Below are 17,262 nucleotides of genomic sequence, written 5' to 3' on the forward strand. Positions count from 1 at the left end.
GGGGAGCCCCGCAGGATCCCACAGACCAGGCGCAGGGATCGCTCGCCCGGCACTGAAATGCAGCCACCTCTGGGGTGGGACGCGGCAGCTGGCTAACAGTCCCGCAGCAATAGCGTCCAGCGAGGAAGGGGCCCTGCAGCTAAGGTGGGGCTCCCCTGCCGCACCCCAGCTGGGGGACCTGTAACACCCAGGGCCCCCACACGCTGCACGATGGCAGCTCGGCGCCCCCTAGTGCCACCCTGCGGTACTGACAAGGGGCCTACACCCCCTCCTGAGCCCCAGCACAGCGCCCCCTAGTGCCGCACTGGGGCCAGCACTGACAAGGGGAGCACACTGAGCTCCCCCCCTCCTCCCCCCAGCACAGCGCCCCCTAGTGCCGCACTGGGGCCAGCGCTGACCCCGACAGTCCCAGCGGGACCCCCAACCCCCAGGTTTCCCAGCAGGTCTCCCCGCCCACGGCCGGCCCAGCCCCACCCCGCCGAGCTCGCTCGCCCCCGGACCCACCAGCACGTGGAAGGGGCTGTTGGGGATGAGCTCGCCCCCGAAGCGGATGGTGATGACGTATTTGCCCGGCTCGGGCGCCGTGTAGTAGATGTCGAAGGTGCCGTCGTGGTTCTCCACCACGTCCACGTCCAGCTCGGCCCCGTCCGGCGTGGACACCTTGCACGTCACCTTCCCCTTGCCTGCCGCCTTGGCATCCACCGTGATCACCGTCTCCTCCCCAATCTGGATGGTGGGGCCCAGGCAGGCGCCTGCGGGGTGGAGGGATGTGGTCGGCAAGGAGGGGGGGCAGGTGCCAGGGCCGTGCCCACAAGCAGGGATGGCATCTAGCCCTGCCACCCCACCCACCCAGCCGAAGGGAGCTGAGCATGGCCAGGGTGTTGTAGGGGCCCTGGCCAGCCACTGGGAGGAGCTGTGATCCCTGCCCTCAGCCAGGGGTTCAAATCCCACCCCAGGCAGCCCACGCCCTAGGAGTCGGGCTCAGAGCAACCACCAGAGGCCCTGGCTTCTGGCCGCATTGCCCTGCTTAGCCTGGCCGTGCCCCGGGTCCCCCCCATGGCTCACAATGGCCAGAGCCTCCCCCAGCCCCAGAGAGCAGGACTTACCCAGTCCATGGCCCCCAATGGACACTGCAAAGAGAGGGAGGGAAAACTTGTGAGAACGGGGCCAGCCACAGAGCTGGGGAATGGGGCTTCGGGTCGGGAGCGAGGGGCAGAGGCCAGAGGCCATGTGGGGCGGGGGACTGGAGGCCGTGTGGGGCAGGAGGGGGGCTGGAAGCCACAGAGGCTGCGTGGGGGCGCCGGAGGCCGTGGAGGCTGCATGGGGCGGAGGCCACGTGGGGCGGGGGTCAGTGGCTGCGTGGGGGCATGGGGCAGAGTTTGGGGGCCACAGGGGGCAGGAGTCCGCATGGGGCAGAGTCTGGGGGCTACCTGGGGCAGGGGCTGGAGGGCACGTGGGGCAGAGTTCGGGGGGGGTCACAGGGGGCAGGGGCCGGAGGGCGCATGGGGCAGAGTCCAGGGGCTGCATCAGGAGGGGCCGGAGGATGCGTGGGCCAGAGGGCGCATGGGGCGGAGGGCCTGTGGGGCAGAGCCCAGGGGCTGCATCAGGCAGGGGCCGGAGGACGCGTGGGGCAGAGTCTGGGGGCCGCGTGGGGCTGGACCCACCTGTGACCAGACACTTGCTGGCGTCGCCGCTGGGCTGGGCCAGGGTGCGGAAGGGCGAGAAGGGGATCTCGTCGCCCCCATACTTGATGGTGATGGTATAGCGCCCTGTCAGGTCGGGCACGTAGGACACCGTGTAGGTGCCATCCCCGTTGTCCCGGATGTTGGCCTTCTTGGGCTTGCCCTCAGGATCCTGGCCAGGCACAGACGGGTCACAGCCGCTCAGCCACCCCAGCTCCCCAGCCCAGGGCAGCGGGCAGAGTCTGGCCTGGGGGCCCTCCCTTCCAACCCCTAGGGGGCTAGTGCCCCCATCACAGCCATGAGCCCCCCAGCCCAGTACCCCCCCGGTCACAGCCATGGGCCCCCACAGCCCAGTACCCCCCCATCACAGCCATGGGCCCCCACAGCCTGGCACCCTGCCATCAGAGCCCTGGGCCCCCCTAGCCCAGTATCACCCCAACAGAGCCCTGGGCCCCCTCGCCTGGTACCCCACAATCACAACACCATGGGCCCCCCAGCCTGGTACCCCGCCATGAGAGCCCTGAGCCCCCCAGCCTGGTACCATCCCAACAGAGCCCTAGGCCCCCCCGCCTGGTACCCCACAATCACAACACCATGGGCCCCCCAGCCTGGTTGCAGAGCACCCCCATCAGAGCCTTGGGCCCCGGCCCCCAGCGCCTGGTTGCAGAGCACGCCGGAGCCGTGCCAGCACTCACCAGGATCTGCACAGTGAGCAGCCCCTCGCCGGCGTCACGCGCGTCGATGGTGAACTCCACGGGCAGGCTGGCGGGGATGCCCGCGGCACTGAGGCCTGGCCCGCTGGCCCGCACCTTGCTGGCATCGTGAGCCGGCAGCGCCTTGATCTTAAACGGGCTGGAGGTGGAGAGGCCGGAGTCAGAGCTGGGCCGGGCCAGCCGGGCGTGACTGAGCCTGGGCTGGTGGAAACTGGTCCGTCTCCAGGTTTGGGACTCGGGGGGAGGGGGGAGAGCCCAGGGCTCTGGTCCCCCCAAGCTGGACTTTGCTGTAACTTCCTGCTTTCTGGGCTAACCAGCTCTGTTCCCGACCACTAATAACCCCCCTGTGTCCCACGCTGGCTGAGTCCCTGCGGGCTGCGGAGTGGGGGTGCAGGGCCACTTTGGGGGCGTGCGAGGCTGCCCCAGGTGTCCCAGCCAGGTGGACTCACGGGGTGAGCCGGGGGCTGAATGCTCCAAGGTCAGACCCAGGAAGCGTTGAAGCCGAGGAGGCTCCTTGCCCTGCGGGGAGACGCTGCACCAGAGTCCAGCCCGGCTCCATCCCCAGCGGGGCAGGAGCCCCGAGCCTGGCACTCCGGGACGGTTAGGACTCAATCTGACCTTACTCCGGAGCCTGCCCCAGCCCCTGCCTCCGGCCGGCTATTTGTCCAGCCAGGCCCGCGGGCTCCAGCAGCCATTGTACTTCGGCCTTGTGCTCCCCCCCGCTGGCACTAGCCCCCTCCCCCCACACTACCCCTCCACCGGGCTCACCTGCGCGGCACCTCCTGGTCGGCGTACTTGACGGCCACGGTGTAGGGCCCGTCGCTGGCCGGGGTGTAGTTCACCTTGTGGGTGCCGTCCCCGTTGTCCCGCACGTCCACCGGCTCGGCCAGGCCTGCGGCAGAGGGGCACAGCCCAGCGGGCTCAGTGCGGGCACCAGGGGAGCCCCCCCAATGGGTACCGCCCTGCTCAGAGCCCCGCAAGGGGGGGAATGAGGGGGGATGGGTAGCAGGGGCTGCCCCAAGCCCCCTCTCCCCATAGGCCACCCCTTCCGCCAAGCCTTCCCATCCCCCACCCCCAACCCCAAGCTGACCCATCCCCCGCCCCTTATGAGCCACCCCATTCCCCACCCCTTGAGTTATCCCACCCCCCTACAAGCCATTCCCAGGGGGTTTGATGCCCCATTCCCACCCTGCGCCCAGCCCTGTCATGCCCGGCCTGGCACTGCCCCAGCCATGGTGGGGGGAGCCCAGGGGTCTGCTCCAGGTACCTGAGGGCCCGAGGACCGTCACCTCCAGGGGCGCCAGCCCGGCCTTGCTGCAGTCGACGGTGAAGGTCTGGGGGACGTGGGCCCGGACGCCAGCCCCCAGCCCGGGACCCGAGCACTTCACCTTGCTGGGATCCACCACGTCCTTCACGGGCACTCGGAAGGGGCTCCCTGTGGGGAAAGGGGTGGTTACCAACCGGGGGGCAGCTGGACCCCAGCCCCCAGGGCAAGGCAGGGAGCCTGGCCTGCACTGACTTCAGGGGGACGTCACACCCGGCTCGGGAACAAACCCCACGCCCCAGGGGCCGCCAGCCTGGCCGGGAACCACCACACCAGCCAGCCCGGTGCCCCCCGGCCCCGGACCAGAGCCGGGGGCCCAGCCACCCCGGTGCTGCACCCAGCCCACCCTGACACACCCTTGGCCAGCTCCTACCAAGTCACCCTGCTGCACCCCGGCCTGAGGCGCACATGGCAGGACGAGGAGGTGACCCCAGTCTCCCAGCTCAGCGGGCTGTGACCCCATCCCCCAGCCCTGTGACCCCGCCCCCCCGCCCAGCCTGTCCGTGGCCCCTGGCTGTGGCCCCTACCTGGGATGGGGCGCCCCCCGAAGGTGATGTTGACATCGTAGTCGCCGGCCGTGAAGGGGATGTACTCCACGCTGCAGCTGCCGTCCTTGTTGTCCTTGCAGGACATCTTGGCCTCCGAGGGCCCCTCGATGGCCAGGCCCAGCCCGCCGGTGCCAGCGCCCCTGCCAGGAGAGCCCGGGGCCGGTCAGAGCCCCCGCTAACCACCCGGGAAATCCAGCTCCACCTCGGCCACGGGCCAGAGCAGAGGCGTGGGGGGATGGGGGGAGGGCATCTGGGGCCTGGCCCCGCAGTGCACAGCTCCTAGGTCAGGGGGCTGAAGGGGGGCTCTGGCCAGGAGCAGCTGATGCCAAAGGCAGCGTAGGGGGTGACCTGCCCGAGGGAGCCCCCTCCTCGCTGCCAGCCCTCAGTTATCTCCGGTGCGGCTGCTCTGAGCCAGGAGGGTCCCATTCGCCCCAGGCATGGCACAGGCTTGCTAAAATCTTGCTCAGCTCTTGGCCTCTTGTGGCAGGGAGTTCCACAGGCCAATCGCAGTGGATGCATTTAGTAAGCGTCTGTCCTGGCCCTGTGCTGTTACCCAGAGTCCCCAGCCAGACCTTCCGGAGCCAGGCCACGTGGCCGGCCAGCAGTGCCAGGACAGGGTTTTCCTTCCCGCAGGGCCGTGCCCATCCCCCCTCAGGGCTTTCACAGCATGGGGCAGGGAGTGGTGTGGGAATGGGAGCCAGGGAGCCAACCGCCTACATCCATCCCCCACCCCGGCCCGGGCCATGACTGCGGCGGCTCCGTGGTCTCCCCCTCTCCCCAGCAGATCCCGGCGGGACGGGGGCTGGTACCTGGTCTCCACGGTGAAGCGGTTGGACTTGTTCACCAGCCCCCCCTCCAGGCCGGGGCCGTAGGCGCGCACACGGCTGGGCTCGCAGCCCTCGGTGACGGCCACGCGGAACGGGCTCTTGGGTACTGGCACCTCGTCATATGTCACCTCCACCCGGTGCAGGCCTGGTGTGCCAGACGGGGCGGGGAGGGGTCAGGAGCTGCCTCTGCTCCCCCAACTGCCCCTGCCCCCCAACTGCCCCTGTTCCCCCAGTTCCACACAGGGGTCAGGAAGCTCCCTCCCCATTGCCTGCAATGCCAACTGTGGGGCAGGGAGCCATGATAACCCTCTGTCCCCAAGGGCCGCTGCACCCGCAGACCCCACTGGGATTTTGGAGCTGGGGGAAGGTGGGGGCCTGGTCTCTGCTCCCCATCACGAGAAACCAGGCTAGGTTTGACATGGGTTCCTTCCCCTCCAGCCCAGGCAGCCCCATGGGGTATAGAGGCCCCTGGGACACCCCTCCCCAAACTGAGCTGGAACCTGTCCCACCCCCACCCCAGTGAAATCCTCCTTCAGGAAGCCCCGAATCCCAAATCCACCACACCCATCCCCACCAGGGTCGGGCCGTGGACCCAGCTCCCAGGCGACAGGTGCACCTGGGGCCCCCCGCCCTGGTCAGAGCACGCCAGGGGTCTCTAACAATAGCCACAGACTCAGGGCAGCTGGCAGGGCCTGGGCACCAGAACGCCCCCCGCTTGCCCGGCCCAGGGCACCTGCTCCCTATGGACCAGCGATAAATCATCCCCCGGCTCGGCCACGGTGTCCCAGCCTTCCCAACTCGGACACTGATTTATAGTGTGACCTCAGCCAGTCGTTGCACCTCTCTGTGTGCCTCAGTTTCCCCCTCTACGCTGGGGATAATTACCCTGACCCTGGGCCTATATGGTGCTGTCTGAATGTCAGGGCTACTACACGTTGAGGGCAGGGACAGCCTAGCCCAGGGCTGGAGCTGTGGGTGGCCCTGACTGGGAGGGCAGGGCTCCTTACCCTCCTCGTAGGCCGTGTACTGGACGCGGTAGGTCCCGTCGCCATTGTCTGTGAGGTAGGTTTCCGTCTTGGCGCCCGAGGGGTTAATGACGCGTGCCTTGATGTGGCTGCCGCCCGTCTTGGTGAGCGAGCGGGCGTCCACGGTGAACTCGGTGGTGACCTCGCGAAGGACACCTGGCGGAGCGAGCGAGCGGGCGGTGAGCGCCAGCCTGCGGGCGCCGCTGCCCCCCAGAGACAGCCGCGCCGGCCTATCAGCGCGCTGGAGCCCGGGCTGTGCCAATCAGCTGCCAGCATCTTGGCTGAGGTGGTACCCGCCAGGACATTTGGTGGAACCCCCTTCCCTGGCAATGGGCCCCGGGGGCCCCCATCCCGCCCCCGGAGCCAGGCAGAGCTGCACAGGGCCAGGGAAAGGACCCCATTCAGGAGGGAGCAGGTCGGCCTGGCCACTCCCAAAGAGCAGAGATGGGGGGTGGGTACTGGGACATACGGGATGGGGTATGGGGACAGAGGGGGAGAGATGTGTGTGTGGGGGGATGGATGGAGGGGCATGTGGGGCAGATAGAGAGAGAGACAGGTGTGTACAGGGATGGATAGAGGAATAGACAGAGAGAGGATGTGGGGGGGGTAGATAGATAGATGTGTACAGGGATGGGCAGATAGACAGGTAGATGTGGGTGTCGGGGGATAGCTAGACAGACAGACAGACAGATGGGGGTGTCTGGGGACAGACAGACAGGTAGATGGGGGTGTCAAGATAAATAGACAGACAGTTGTAGACAGACAGACAGATGGGGGTGTTTGGGGAGACAGACAGACAGGTAGATAGGGGATGTCGGGATAAATAGACAGATTTAGACAGACAGGTAGACAGGGGGTGTCTGGGGACAGACAGACAAGTGTGGACAGACAGGTAGATAGGGGCTGGCTGGGGATAACTAGACTGGTAGCTAGGGGGTGTCTGGGGACAGACAGACAGGTGTAGACAGACAGGTAGACAGGGGGTGTCTGGGGACAGCCAGCGGGGCCCTCACCTCGCGGCTCCACGCCGGGCCCGAAGACCTTGACGGCGCTGGTGTCGACGGCGGGCTGGACGTTGACGCGGGCGGGGAACTTGGGCACGGCGTGCCCGCCGTACTTGATGGTGATGGTGTAGGTGCCGGGGAAGGCGGGGCTGTAGGTGATGGTGTAGGTGCCGTCGCGGTTGTTCTGGATCACCACCTCGGCCTTGACCCCCGCCTCGGAGACGATCTCGATGGTGAGCGCGGCCTCGCCCGCCTTGGAGCAGTCCACCAGGAAGGTGGCGGTCTCACCCGCCGTGCCGCGCTCCAGCCCCGGCCCGCTGGCCGTCACCTTGCTGGGGTCGAAGAGCGGCTGGATGTTGGCCTTGAAGGGCGAGCCGGGGATGTGGGACTCGGCAAAGAGGATGTTGATGGAGTACTCGCCCGGCTCCGTCGGCAGGTAGGACACGGAGCACGACCCGTCCCCGTTGTCCTGGCACTCGATCTTGGCCTCGCACGGGCCCTCCACCGTCAGGCCCAGCCCGCCAGTGCCCGCACCCTTGGTGTCGATGGCAAAGGGGGCTGGCTTGCCCACGAAGCCGCCTTCCAGGCCTGGCCCGTAGGCGCACACCTGAAATGGGAGCGGGCGCACATCAGCGGGGCAGGAACGGCCCTGGGGGCAGCTGCCAGCGATGTCTTCTCTCCCCTCTGGCCACGGGAGGAGACGCGAAGGCTGCCCGCTCCCGGTCGGGGTTACGTCTCCCTACATGGCATGGGGGGTACCCCAGCCTGGCTGGGCAGTGGCAGACCCTGCCCCCCAAAAAGTGATCCCAGATCCAGCCCCAGGGAGCAGGCTGGGAGGGACCCCATCGGGCCCAGCCCTCCCACCCGGCCCTGGAGCCTGGGACACTGCCTGGCATCTCCTTAGCCGGGTAGCACCCTCCTGTGTCCTGCAATGCCCGCTCTCTGCCTGGCACCAGAGCACCGGAGGGTCAATTCCTCACTGCCGTGCGCCGGACCATGTCATAGCTCCAGTCTGCGAGAGCTGGGAGCGCAGCCCCTGGAGTGGAGAGGGGAACTGGGGGGCACCGCAAAGACGCCCCGGAGCAGACCGGGTGGGCGGGGGAGCCGGGGTAACCCCGAGGGGCTGGGTATGAAGCAACTCCTCCCGTGGCATGCTACCAGGGCGATAGGAGATGGTGCCCGGCCGCTCACCTTGGACGGGTCCGGAGGCATCACCCCCTCGACGGAGAAGGGGCTGCCCGGCACGGGGTGCCCATCGTAGGCCACGTCCACCTTGTAGGGCCCCTCCTCGGGGGGCATGTACTTGACGGTGTGGATGTCGTTGCTGGTGCCCGTCTCCACCTTGCAGGGGATGGGCCGGCGGGAGGGCGAGGTGATCTTCACGTCCACCTGGCCCTGCCCTCCGGCACCACGTGTGTTCACCGCGAACTCCTGGTCCCTGCCCACGTCCACCTCTGCAGTGCGAGATCAGGGCAATGGAGCCGCGCCCACGGTGCCAGCCCCTGGCCCGACACACCCCACCATGCCAGCCCCTCGCCCGCCGTGCCCCACAGTGCGAGCACCTCTCCCACCGGGCCCCATGGTGCCCCCCCTTGGCACCCAACCATGCCAGCCCCTCGCCCGCCGTGCCCCACAATGCGAGCACCTCTCCCACCAAGCCCCACGGTGCCCCCCCTTGGCACCCCACCATGCCAGCCCCTCGCCTGCTGTGCCCCACAGTGACACCCTTTGCCCACCACACCCCATGGTGCCAGCTCCTCGCCCACCCACCCACTCGCCTGCCGCACATCGCAGTGCCATCTCCATCTCCGCCCACTCCTCCTGCACACCATTGAACCATCACCCTGGCATTTTCCAGCCCCTCCAGCCCATCCCCCGGGTCTCTGGGCGCGGCCCTGCCCCCACTCACTGTTGTTGAGTCCCTGCACTTTGACCTTGCTGAGATCCAGGGGAGGCGCCACGCTGACGGTGAAGGGGCTCTTGGGCACGGGGTCCCCCCCGTACGTCACCGTCACAGCCAGATTGCCCTGCGCGGGGAGAGCAACCGAGTCAGGGAACGGACGGGGGGTGATGCCCGGCAGGGAGCCGCAAAGCCCAGCTGTGGGTGTGCAGGGGGGAGGGGGGGACGATCTCCGGTTGCTGGGCGTGTGGGGAACGATGCTCGGCTGGGGGTGGGGTGGGGTGTGTTCGATGCCTGGCTTCTGCATGTGCGGGGAGGGTGATGCCCGGTTGTAGGAGGGGGCGATGCCCGTCTAGGTGTGTGTGTGCGGGGGGGATGATGCCCAGCCCTCGTAGGGGGACGGTGCCTGGCTGGTGCAGGTGTGTGGGCGTGATGGCCGGCCCTGGAAGGGGGCGATGCCTGGCTGGTGTGTGGGCGGGGGAGGGCGATGCCCAGCCCTGGAAGGGGGCGATGCCCGGCTGGCGCGCGCCCCAGCCCCTCACCTGCTGGACGGCAGTGTACTTGACGGTGTAGGAGTAGTCGTGGTTATCGATGATCTCGAAGTCCCGCACGGCTGGACCCTTGGCCGCCCCAGCGAACTGCACGTCCAGCTTGGCCTTGCCAGCGCCCTTGGTGAACACGGTGAAGTGGGTGGGTTTCCCGACCTCCACTCCTGGCGGGAAGGGGATCGAGGCGCCGGGTCAGCATCCTGCCTGCCCAGCTTCCCCCGGGCGCCCTGCACCCACCCGCCACACAGCGCCCCCTGGTGCCACGCAAGGCATCGGGGCTGGCACTGACTGCCTGGGAGAATGCCCCCCGCCGAGCCCCCACCCCGCTCCCCGCCCCCAGCGCAGCGCCCCCCGCCGAGCCCCTGCCCCGCTCCCCCCCCCAAGCCCCGCCCTGCTCCACCCTGTCCCTGCAAGCACCCCAAGTTCTCTTCAGAGGTCTCCCATCCGGGTGCTGTGCAGGCCCCATACTGCTCAGGGGGGACTGCCAGCCTTGGGGGGGCCCAATCCCCTGACCGGGGGGTTGGGGGCACTGCAGCCTCCCAGCCCACGGACACCCCCTCACCTGTCCTGCTGAGCCCGGGCCCCTCAGCCTTCACCTTGCTGGCGTCGTGGGACGGGTCCACCTTGATGCGGAAGGGGCTGGTGGGGATTTCCTGGGGGGCACAGGAAAGAGAGAGGGGTGAGAGAAGTGCTGCTGGCTGGAACCTGGGGCTGGGGGGCCAGGATCCCACGGAGGGCCAGGCAGACCCTCCTGCTTCTCCTCCTGGAGCCCCCCGCCTGCCCGGCAATTGCCCAGCCGGCTCCAACATGCTGCCCCCTCTGGGGTGGAACACGGCAGCTGGGCGGGTGGGCTGCATCCACCAGTGGGGATGTGAATTCGCAGCCGTGGGTCCCAGAGCTGCCCTGGCCAGGCCCCTCCAGCAGCACAGACGCCCCCAGGTATGGGCTCTGCGCTGGCCACAGGGCTCCCATCACTCTCCCCCCGGGGCCTCCTCCTTAGCCTGGGACAGCAGCAAGCCCAGCCCAGCCCAGCCCCCACCCCTGCCGGCTCAGGGGGGCAGCCAATGGCAGGTCCCTCCCAGTATCCCCAGTGCCAGGGTGAGAGGTCACAGGGAGCCCCCTACAGAGCCCCTCGAGATGCCCCCCCGGGGGGGGGCACCTGGGGAAAACGGTGGCTTTGACGCTGGTCTGAGCCCCCCTGAGATGAGATGGCCCCATGCGCCATTCCTCTGCCCTGTGCCCAGCATCAGTCCCACACCCGGCTGGCGAAGAGCACCACAATGGCGTAATACCTGGTGCCAGGCCATACCCAGCTGGCAAAGAGCACCATGATGGCGTAACGCCTGGCACCAGTCCATATCTGGTTGGGAAAGAACACCACGATGGTATAGTGCCTGGCGCCAGTCCATATCTGGTTGGGAAAGAACACCATGATGGCGTAACGCCTGGCGCCAGTCCATATCTGGTTGGGAAAGAACACCATGATGGCGTAACGCCTGGCGCCAGTCCATATCTGGTTGGGAAAGAACACCATGATGGTATAGTGCCTGGCACCAGTCCATATCTGGTTGGCGAAGAGCACCATGATGGCGTAACGCCTGGCACCAGTCCACACCTGGTTGGCAAAAAACACCATGATGGCGAAATGCCTGGCGCCAGTCCATATCTGGTTGGGAAAGAACACCATGATGGTATAGTGCCTGGCGCCAGTCCATATCTGGTTGGGAAAGAACACCATGATGGTATAGTGCCTGGCGCCAGTCCGTATCTGGTTGGCAAAAAACACCATGATGGCGTAATACCTGGTGCCAGGCCATACCCAGCTGGCAAAGAGCACCATTATGGCGAAATGCCTGGCGCCAGTCCGTATCTGGTTGGCAAAGGACACCATGATGGCGTAACGCCTGGCGCCAGTCCGTATCTGGTTGGCAAAAAACACCATGATGGCGTAACGCCCGGCGCCAGGCCATATCTGGTTGGCAAAAAACACCATGATGGCGTAACGCCTGGCACCAGTCCACACCTGGTTGGCAAAAAACACCATGATGGTGTAACGCCCGGCGCCAGTCCATACCTGGTTGGCGAAGAGCACCATGATGGTGTAACGCCCGGCGCCTGGCGGCGTGTACTTCACTGTGAATGTGTCGTTGTCGTTCTTGATGATGTCAAATTCGATGTCAGCCTCCACCGGCCCCACCACGCCTGGGGCGCATTTGATCCCAATGCTCACATCCCCTGCAACAGAAGCCGAGGCAGCCCCCATCACCGGGGAGCCAGCCAAGCCGCTGGGGGGCTGGCACGCAGGGCGCTGGTCATGGGGGGCTGGACTGGCTGAGCCCCAGGGGCAGGGGGGCTGGCACACAGTGGGGGCCGGGTAACGGGGGGGGACTTGCTCTCTAGCCCTGGGTGAGGGCGGGGAGGCTGGAGGACACAAGCAGCCCCCATCACCCCCTAGGCCTGCCCCGAGAGACCCTTTGAGGCCAAGGGGCAGCTTGCTCTTCATGCCCCATGTAGCCCGCGGACCCGCAGCCAAGCTGGCCAGTCCAGGCCCCACAAACATGGTGGTGTTTGCAATAGTGGTGTGCCCATCCCACTAGAGATCCGGCTGAGACCCATCACACCGCTACACACGTGGGCCCCTGAAAGCTATCAGACGGCAGCCCTGGCAGCGGTGCCCTGAGCACAGCTAGAGTCCCATGGGGCCGCGCGCCACCCAGCGGAGGGCACGGAGGAGCAGGGATGCCCCACGGCCCCTTGGCCGGCCCTACCTTGCCCGGCCTCGCTGCAGTCCACAGTGAAGTAGGTGGGTTCGTTGGCTTTGAGCCCCGTTTTCTCCACGCCGGGGCCGTACACCTTCACCTTCTCCGGGTGGCTGCCCTCACCCACGGTCACCTGCCGGGAGCAATGTGCCGTGTCCATGGGCTCTGGCTAGCTGCGGGGCCCAGCCCCCCGCCCCACACCCACAGGGGGCCGTTCCGTCCTTGGCGGGCTGGGCAGGACGCCCAGGCCAGCTCCTTTGGGACGCCGCCGGGAAGGGGGTGTTTCCAAGCCACGTGGAAGGCTGGGATCCCCCTGAATCCGGAGCCCCCTCAGCTCCCTGCCATTGCCTCGTCGCTCCTCTGGGAGCTTGGCGGGGTGCCTAGCCAGCGGGCACCGGTGCCCGCTCAGTCCCCCACCGGAGGGCCAGCAAGAGGTGGGGTCACTCACCCGGAAGGGGCTCTTGGGGATGTTCACCCCGCCCCAGGAGATGATGATGGTGTGTTTGATGGGCTTGGTGGGCACGTAGACGCAGTGGAAGGTGTTGTCACCGTTGTCCTTGATCTTGATGTCAATGGGGAAGCCCTCGGCGTCCTGTGGGCACAACTGGGAGCTCAGCCGCAAGGCGGGCACCAGAGGGCAAAGGTCACCCCCGCCCCAGGCTGTGTGCGGGCCAGAGAGAGCCACCCCGCCTGCTCCCTGGAGGATCCTCCAGTTCCCCCTGTGGAACCTGGTACTGCACAGGACAGGGCTGTGGCTGGCACCCCACTAGTGCCACGTGCTCTGGGGGATTCCTCACTTTGGACTGGATTTATAGCCGGTCTAACTCAGATCAGATCATGAGCCCATCTGGCCCGGTATCCCGCCTGCCTGCTGCTTCGCGCCATGGGCCCCTCTGGCCCGGTATCCCGCCTGCCTGCTGCTTTGCGCCATGGGCCCCTCTGGCCCGGTATCCCGCCTGCCTGCTGCTTTGCGCCATGGGCCCCTCTGGCCCGGTATCCCGCCTGCCTGCTGCTTCTTGCTATGGGCCCATCTGGCCCGGTATCCCGCCTGCCTGCTGCTTCGCGCCATGGGCCCATCTGGCCCGCTATCCCGCCTGCCTGCTGCTTCTTGCTATGGGCCCATCTGGCCCGGTATCCCGCCTGCCTGCTGCTTCGCGCCATGGGCCCCTCTGGCCCGCTATCCCGCCTGCCTGCTGCTTCGCGCCATGGGCCCCTCTGGCCCGCTATCCCGCCTGCCTGCTGCTTCGCGCCATGGGCCCCTCTGGCCCGCTATCCCGCCTGCCTGCTGCTTCGCGCCATGGGCCCCTCTGGCCCGCTATCCCGCCTGCCTGCTGCTTCGCGCCATGGGCCCCTCTGGCCCGCTATCCCGCCTGCCTGCTGCTTCGCGCCATGGGCCCCTCTGGCCCGCTATCCCGCCTGCCTGCTGCTTCGCGCCATGGGCCCCTCTGGCCCGCTATCCCGCCTGCCTGCTGCTTCGCGCCATGGGCCCCTCTGGCCCGCTATCCCGCCTGCCTGCTGCTTCGCGCCATGGGCCCCTCTGGCCCGCTATCCCGCCTGCCTGCTGCTTCGCGCCATGGGCCCCTCTGGCCCGCTATCCCGCCTGCCTGCTGCTTCGCGCCATGGGCCCATCTGGCCCGCTGTCCCGCCTGCCTGCTGCTTCGCGCCATGGGCCCAACTGATTTTACAGTAAAGATTTTACCATTTCATAGTAAAAATCACAAATGAATCAAACTGTCCCATAGACTCTGCCTGGAGAGAAATTCCAGGCTGCAATAAGCAGAGTACAGCAGTGGGGATGTATTACCGACCGCCTGACCAGGGTGGTGCAGTGACTGTGAAATGCTCAGGAGATTAGAGAAGCTATAAAAATAGAAAACTCAGTAATAACGGGGGATTTCAACTATCCCCATATTGACTGGGTCCACGTCACCTCAGGACGGGCTGCAGAGATAAAGTCCCGGACACTTTCAAGGACGGCTTCTTGGAGCAGCTGGTCCTGGAACCCACGAGAGGAGAGGCAACTCTGGATTTAGTCCTGAGTGGAGCCCAGGATCAGGCCCCAGAGGGGACTATAGCTGAACTGCTTGGTAATAGCACCAACCGTGTAATTAAACGGAACATCCCGGGGGAAGGAGATCCCACCCCTCCCGAGGGAACCCATTCCAGGGCTTCACCACCCTGCTCGTGAAAAAGTTTTTCCTAACTTCCAACCTAGACCTCCCCCACTGCAACCTGAGACCATTGCTCCTCGTTCTGTCATCTGCCACCACTGAGACCAGCCCTGACCCTGGACCCATCTAGCCCCGTCTCCTAGTCTCCAACAGCAGCCGATGCCGGCAGGGAAATGCCCCCAGTGCACCCCACAAGGAGGAACCTGCCCTCTGGGTAATGCTTGGGTCCTCAGCAGAGATTGGCCCTTGGGGCACTGCTCCGGATGCCCTGCCAGGGCTGGCCCCAGCAAGGTGCCCCGCGCTGAGACCCCCACTGGGGCCCCTCCTACCTGGGCATAGATCTTGAGCTCGGCTTTCCCTGCTCCCCGCGCGTCGATGGTGAACTCCGCCGGCTTGTCCACGATGCAGCCGGTGGGCTCCAGGCCGGGCCCGAAGGCCTTCACCTGCCGCGGGAGAGCGGGACCTCAGCCAGGCAGCCCGCCAGGAACGCACGACTGGGAGGGGTGCGCCGTGCCCTGCGTGGGCCGGGCAACAACTCCCTGCCCCAAAGGGACCCCCCAGGGGAGAGGGGACCCCAGCCTCCCACCACCGAGTGCCAGCGCTGCGGGGAGAGAGCCCGTCCCTGCCAGGGTGCATGGGGGGCTGGGACCCCTGGGAACGGGGCTGGGACGCCCCCAAACTCATTTCACCCAGGCCCCAATGCAACTATTGGATGGCAATGATCTTTACTCTGTGCTGAGACAGCGTCCCCTAGAGGGGAAAAGCCCTGTACCCCATTCCTGACCCCACTGGGCCAGCCAGTCCCCTGCCCTGGAGCCAGATCAGAACTAGCGCCCCCTGGAGGAGAAAGGCCCTATGCCCCATTCCCCGCCCCACTGAGACAGCCACCCAGGCCCCCCCCGTCCCCAAGAGGATCTGTCCTCAGTTTCCCTAGTTAATTTCAGACTCATCCATCTGGCCAAAGTTTTATAAAATTCCTTCTGTCCCTGTCTCCTGAGACCCACCCCGAGCTGGGCTCCTGGGGGACGGGACCCCCATGCCTGGGGAGGCAGGGGGAGAGCGGATGAGCCGGAGTGGGGGAGCAGACAGGCGGCAGAAAGGTTGGACTGCAGCTGATGTGTCATAGGCCCCATACTGCACAGAGCTAACGGAGAGTCTCTTGCAGCTCAAGTGGCAGGGGCAGGGGCTAGGGAGGCCAGGAAGGGCCGGGGTGGCCGTACCTTCTCTGGGAAGTACTCGTTGGTGGCCGGCTTGATGTGTGCGATGAAGGGGCTGTCCTTGATGTCCTCGTCGTCGCAGATGACATGCACGGCGTATTCCCCGGGCTCCGTGGGCCAGTAGCGCACGTCGCACGACCCATCCCCCTTGTCGTCGCACTCGATCTTCGCCTGCGACGGGCCCTCGATGGAGAAGCCTGCGGGGGAGCCGTGGGCCAGCATCAGCGGCTGGGCCAGGGCCCCCCTCCCGCCCCGTGCCGCAGCCGCCGCCCCCCACCCGGCCCACGAGGCCCCGGGACGATGGCAAAGGCTGCCCAAGCCCACCAAAGGGGGGATGCTCAGCAAATTCCTTCCACGCACCCCGCTCCCCCTGACCCCTTGCCCCGCCCGGGGCCCCGCCGCCCGCTCCCCCAAATCCCGTCCTCCCCCCGGGGCCCCGCCGCCCGTTCCCCCAGACCTCTCGCCCCCCCTGGTCCTGCCACCCACTCCCCCCATATCCCTCCCTCCTTCCCCCCGGGCCCCGCCGCCTGCTCCCCGAGATCCCTTCCTTCTCCCAGGGCCCTGCCGCCACCTCCCCCAGATCCCTCCCTTCCCCCAGGTCTCCGTCTCCTGCTCCCCCAGATCCCTTCCACCCCCTAGGGCTCCACTGCCCACTCCTCCAGGTCCCTCCCTGCCGCCCGCCGCCCGCTCTCTTACCCAGCGTCCCCACTTCGGTGCCAATCGCCTCCACCACGAAGTCGGCTGATTTGCCCACCACGCCAGTCTCCAGGCCCGGGCCCCAGGCCCTGACTTTCTGGGTGCCCGGCTCCGGCGCCACCTGCACCTCGAAGGGGCTGCGAAGGAGACAGAGGGTCAGAGCCAGGGGACCCCGGGCGGCCAGGCTGCTGCTCTGCGACCGGGACACCACTAGTGTAATGACCGTGACAGGGCTCAGGCCGCTCCCCGGCTCGAGAGCGCAGAACGACCCTGGGCAGGAATCTGCAGGGGGTGCTGCCAGGGCGCTCCGAGCTCCTCCTCCCGTGCACGTGCGTGTGCAAGGCTCCGGCACTTGTCCAGACACGGCTCCAGCCCCAAGCGCCATGCTCCAGGCCGGTCCCTTACCTGCGGGGGATGCTGTAGCCACCCCAGGAGATGGCCACCACGTATTTGCCAGGCACCACGGGGTAGTAGTCACATTCGTACACCCCCTCGCCAGCCTCCCGCACCTTCACCGGCTCCTCCGTGCCTTCTGCAGAGAGAGGGGCAAGGCGGTGAGAGCCGAACCAGGCCAGGGAGCACCCCGCCCGGCCTGGGCAGTGCGCGCAGCGGGACTGCTGCCCGGCCACCGCGCCCGTCGCCAGTGGGGCAGAACCCGGCGCCTTCCGCTCCAGACACACCGCGCTACAGAGCCGGCCAGTGTGCCATGCTCTGTCCAGCAGGGGGCAGCAGTGACCCTCACACACCACTCCTCCACCTCCCGCTCGACACGTGACTCAGTTTCCCCAGCACTCTGGCCCAGGTGCTGTTCTGCCCCAGCTGAGGACAGGCTGACAGAGAGAGATGGA

General features: G+C 67.1%; 1 protein-coding gene across 2 annotated transcripts in view; it reads right to left on the reverse strand.

Moving 5' to 3' along the window:
* The window catches only part of FLNC (filamin C), a 58,426-nt gene that overhangs the window by 14,003 nt on the left and 27,161 nt on the right, over nt 1-17,262 (reverse strand). For both annotated transcript variants that reach the window (XM_037889434.2, XM_037889433.2), the window contains exons 10-30: nt 16,820-16,946; nt 16,415-16,551; nt 15,722-15,915; nt 14,831-14,944; nt 12,779-12,922; nt 12,340-12,463; nt 11,646-11,806; nt 10,134-10,224; nt 9,566-9,735; nt 9,033-9,150; nt 8,315-8,577; nt 7,133-7,730; nt 6,102-6,275; nt 5,077-5,239; nt 4,247-4,407; nt 3,663-3,830; nt 3,164-3,287; nt 2,378-2,534; nt 1,665-1,854; nt 1,107-1,130; nt 505-752 (exon numbers count right to left, since the gene is read on the reverse strand). In XM_037889434.2, the coding sequence (XP_037745362.1) occupies nt 505-752; nt 1,107-1,130; nt 1,665-1,854; nt 2,378-2,534; nt 3,164-3,287; nt 3,663-3,830; nt 4,247-4,407; nt 5,077-5,239; nt 6,102-6,275; nt 7,133-7,730; nt 8,315-8,577; nt 9,033-9,150; nt 9,566-9,735; nt 10,134-10,224; nt 11,646-11,806; nt 12,340-12,463; nt 12,779-12,922; nt 14,831-14,944; nt 15,722-15,915; nt 16,415-16,551; nt 16,820-16,946 (3,650 nt within the window). The remainder of the gene's footprint in view (nt 1-504; nt 753-1,106; nt 1,131-1,664; nt 1,855-2,377; nt 2,535-3,163; nt 3,288-3,662; nt 3,831-4,246; nt 4,408-5,076; nt 5,240-6,101; nt 6,276-7,132; nt 7,731-8,314; nt 8,578-9,032; nt 9,151-9,565; nt 9,736-10,133; nt 10,225-11,645; nt 11,807-12,339; nt 12,464-12,778; nt 12,923-14,830; nt 14,945-15,721; nt 15,916-16,414; nt 16,552-16,819; nt 16,947-17,262) is intronic.

Source organism: Chelonia mydas, chromosome 1 (assembly GCF_015237465.2).
Source record: "Chelonia mydas isolate rCheMyd1 chromosome 1, rCheMyd1.pri.v2, whole genome shotgun sequence".
Taxonomy (NCBI): domain Eukaryota; kingdom Metazoa; phylum Chordata; order Testudines; family Cheloniidae; genus Chelonia; species Chelonia mydas.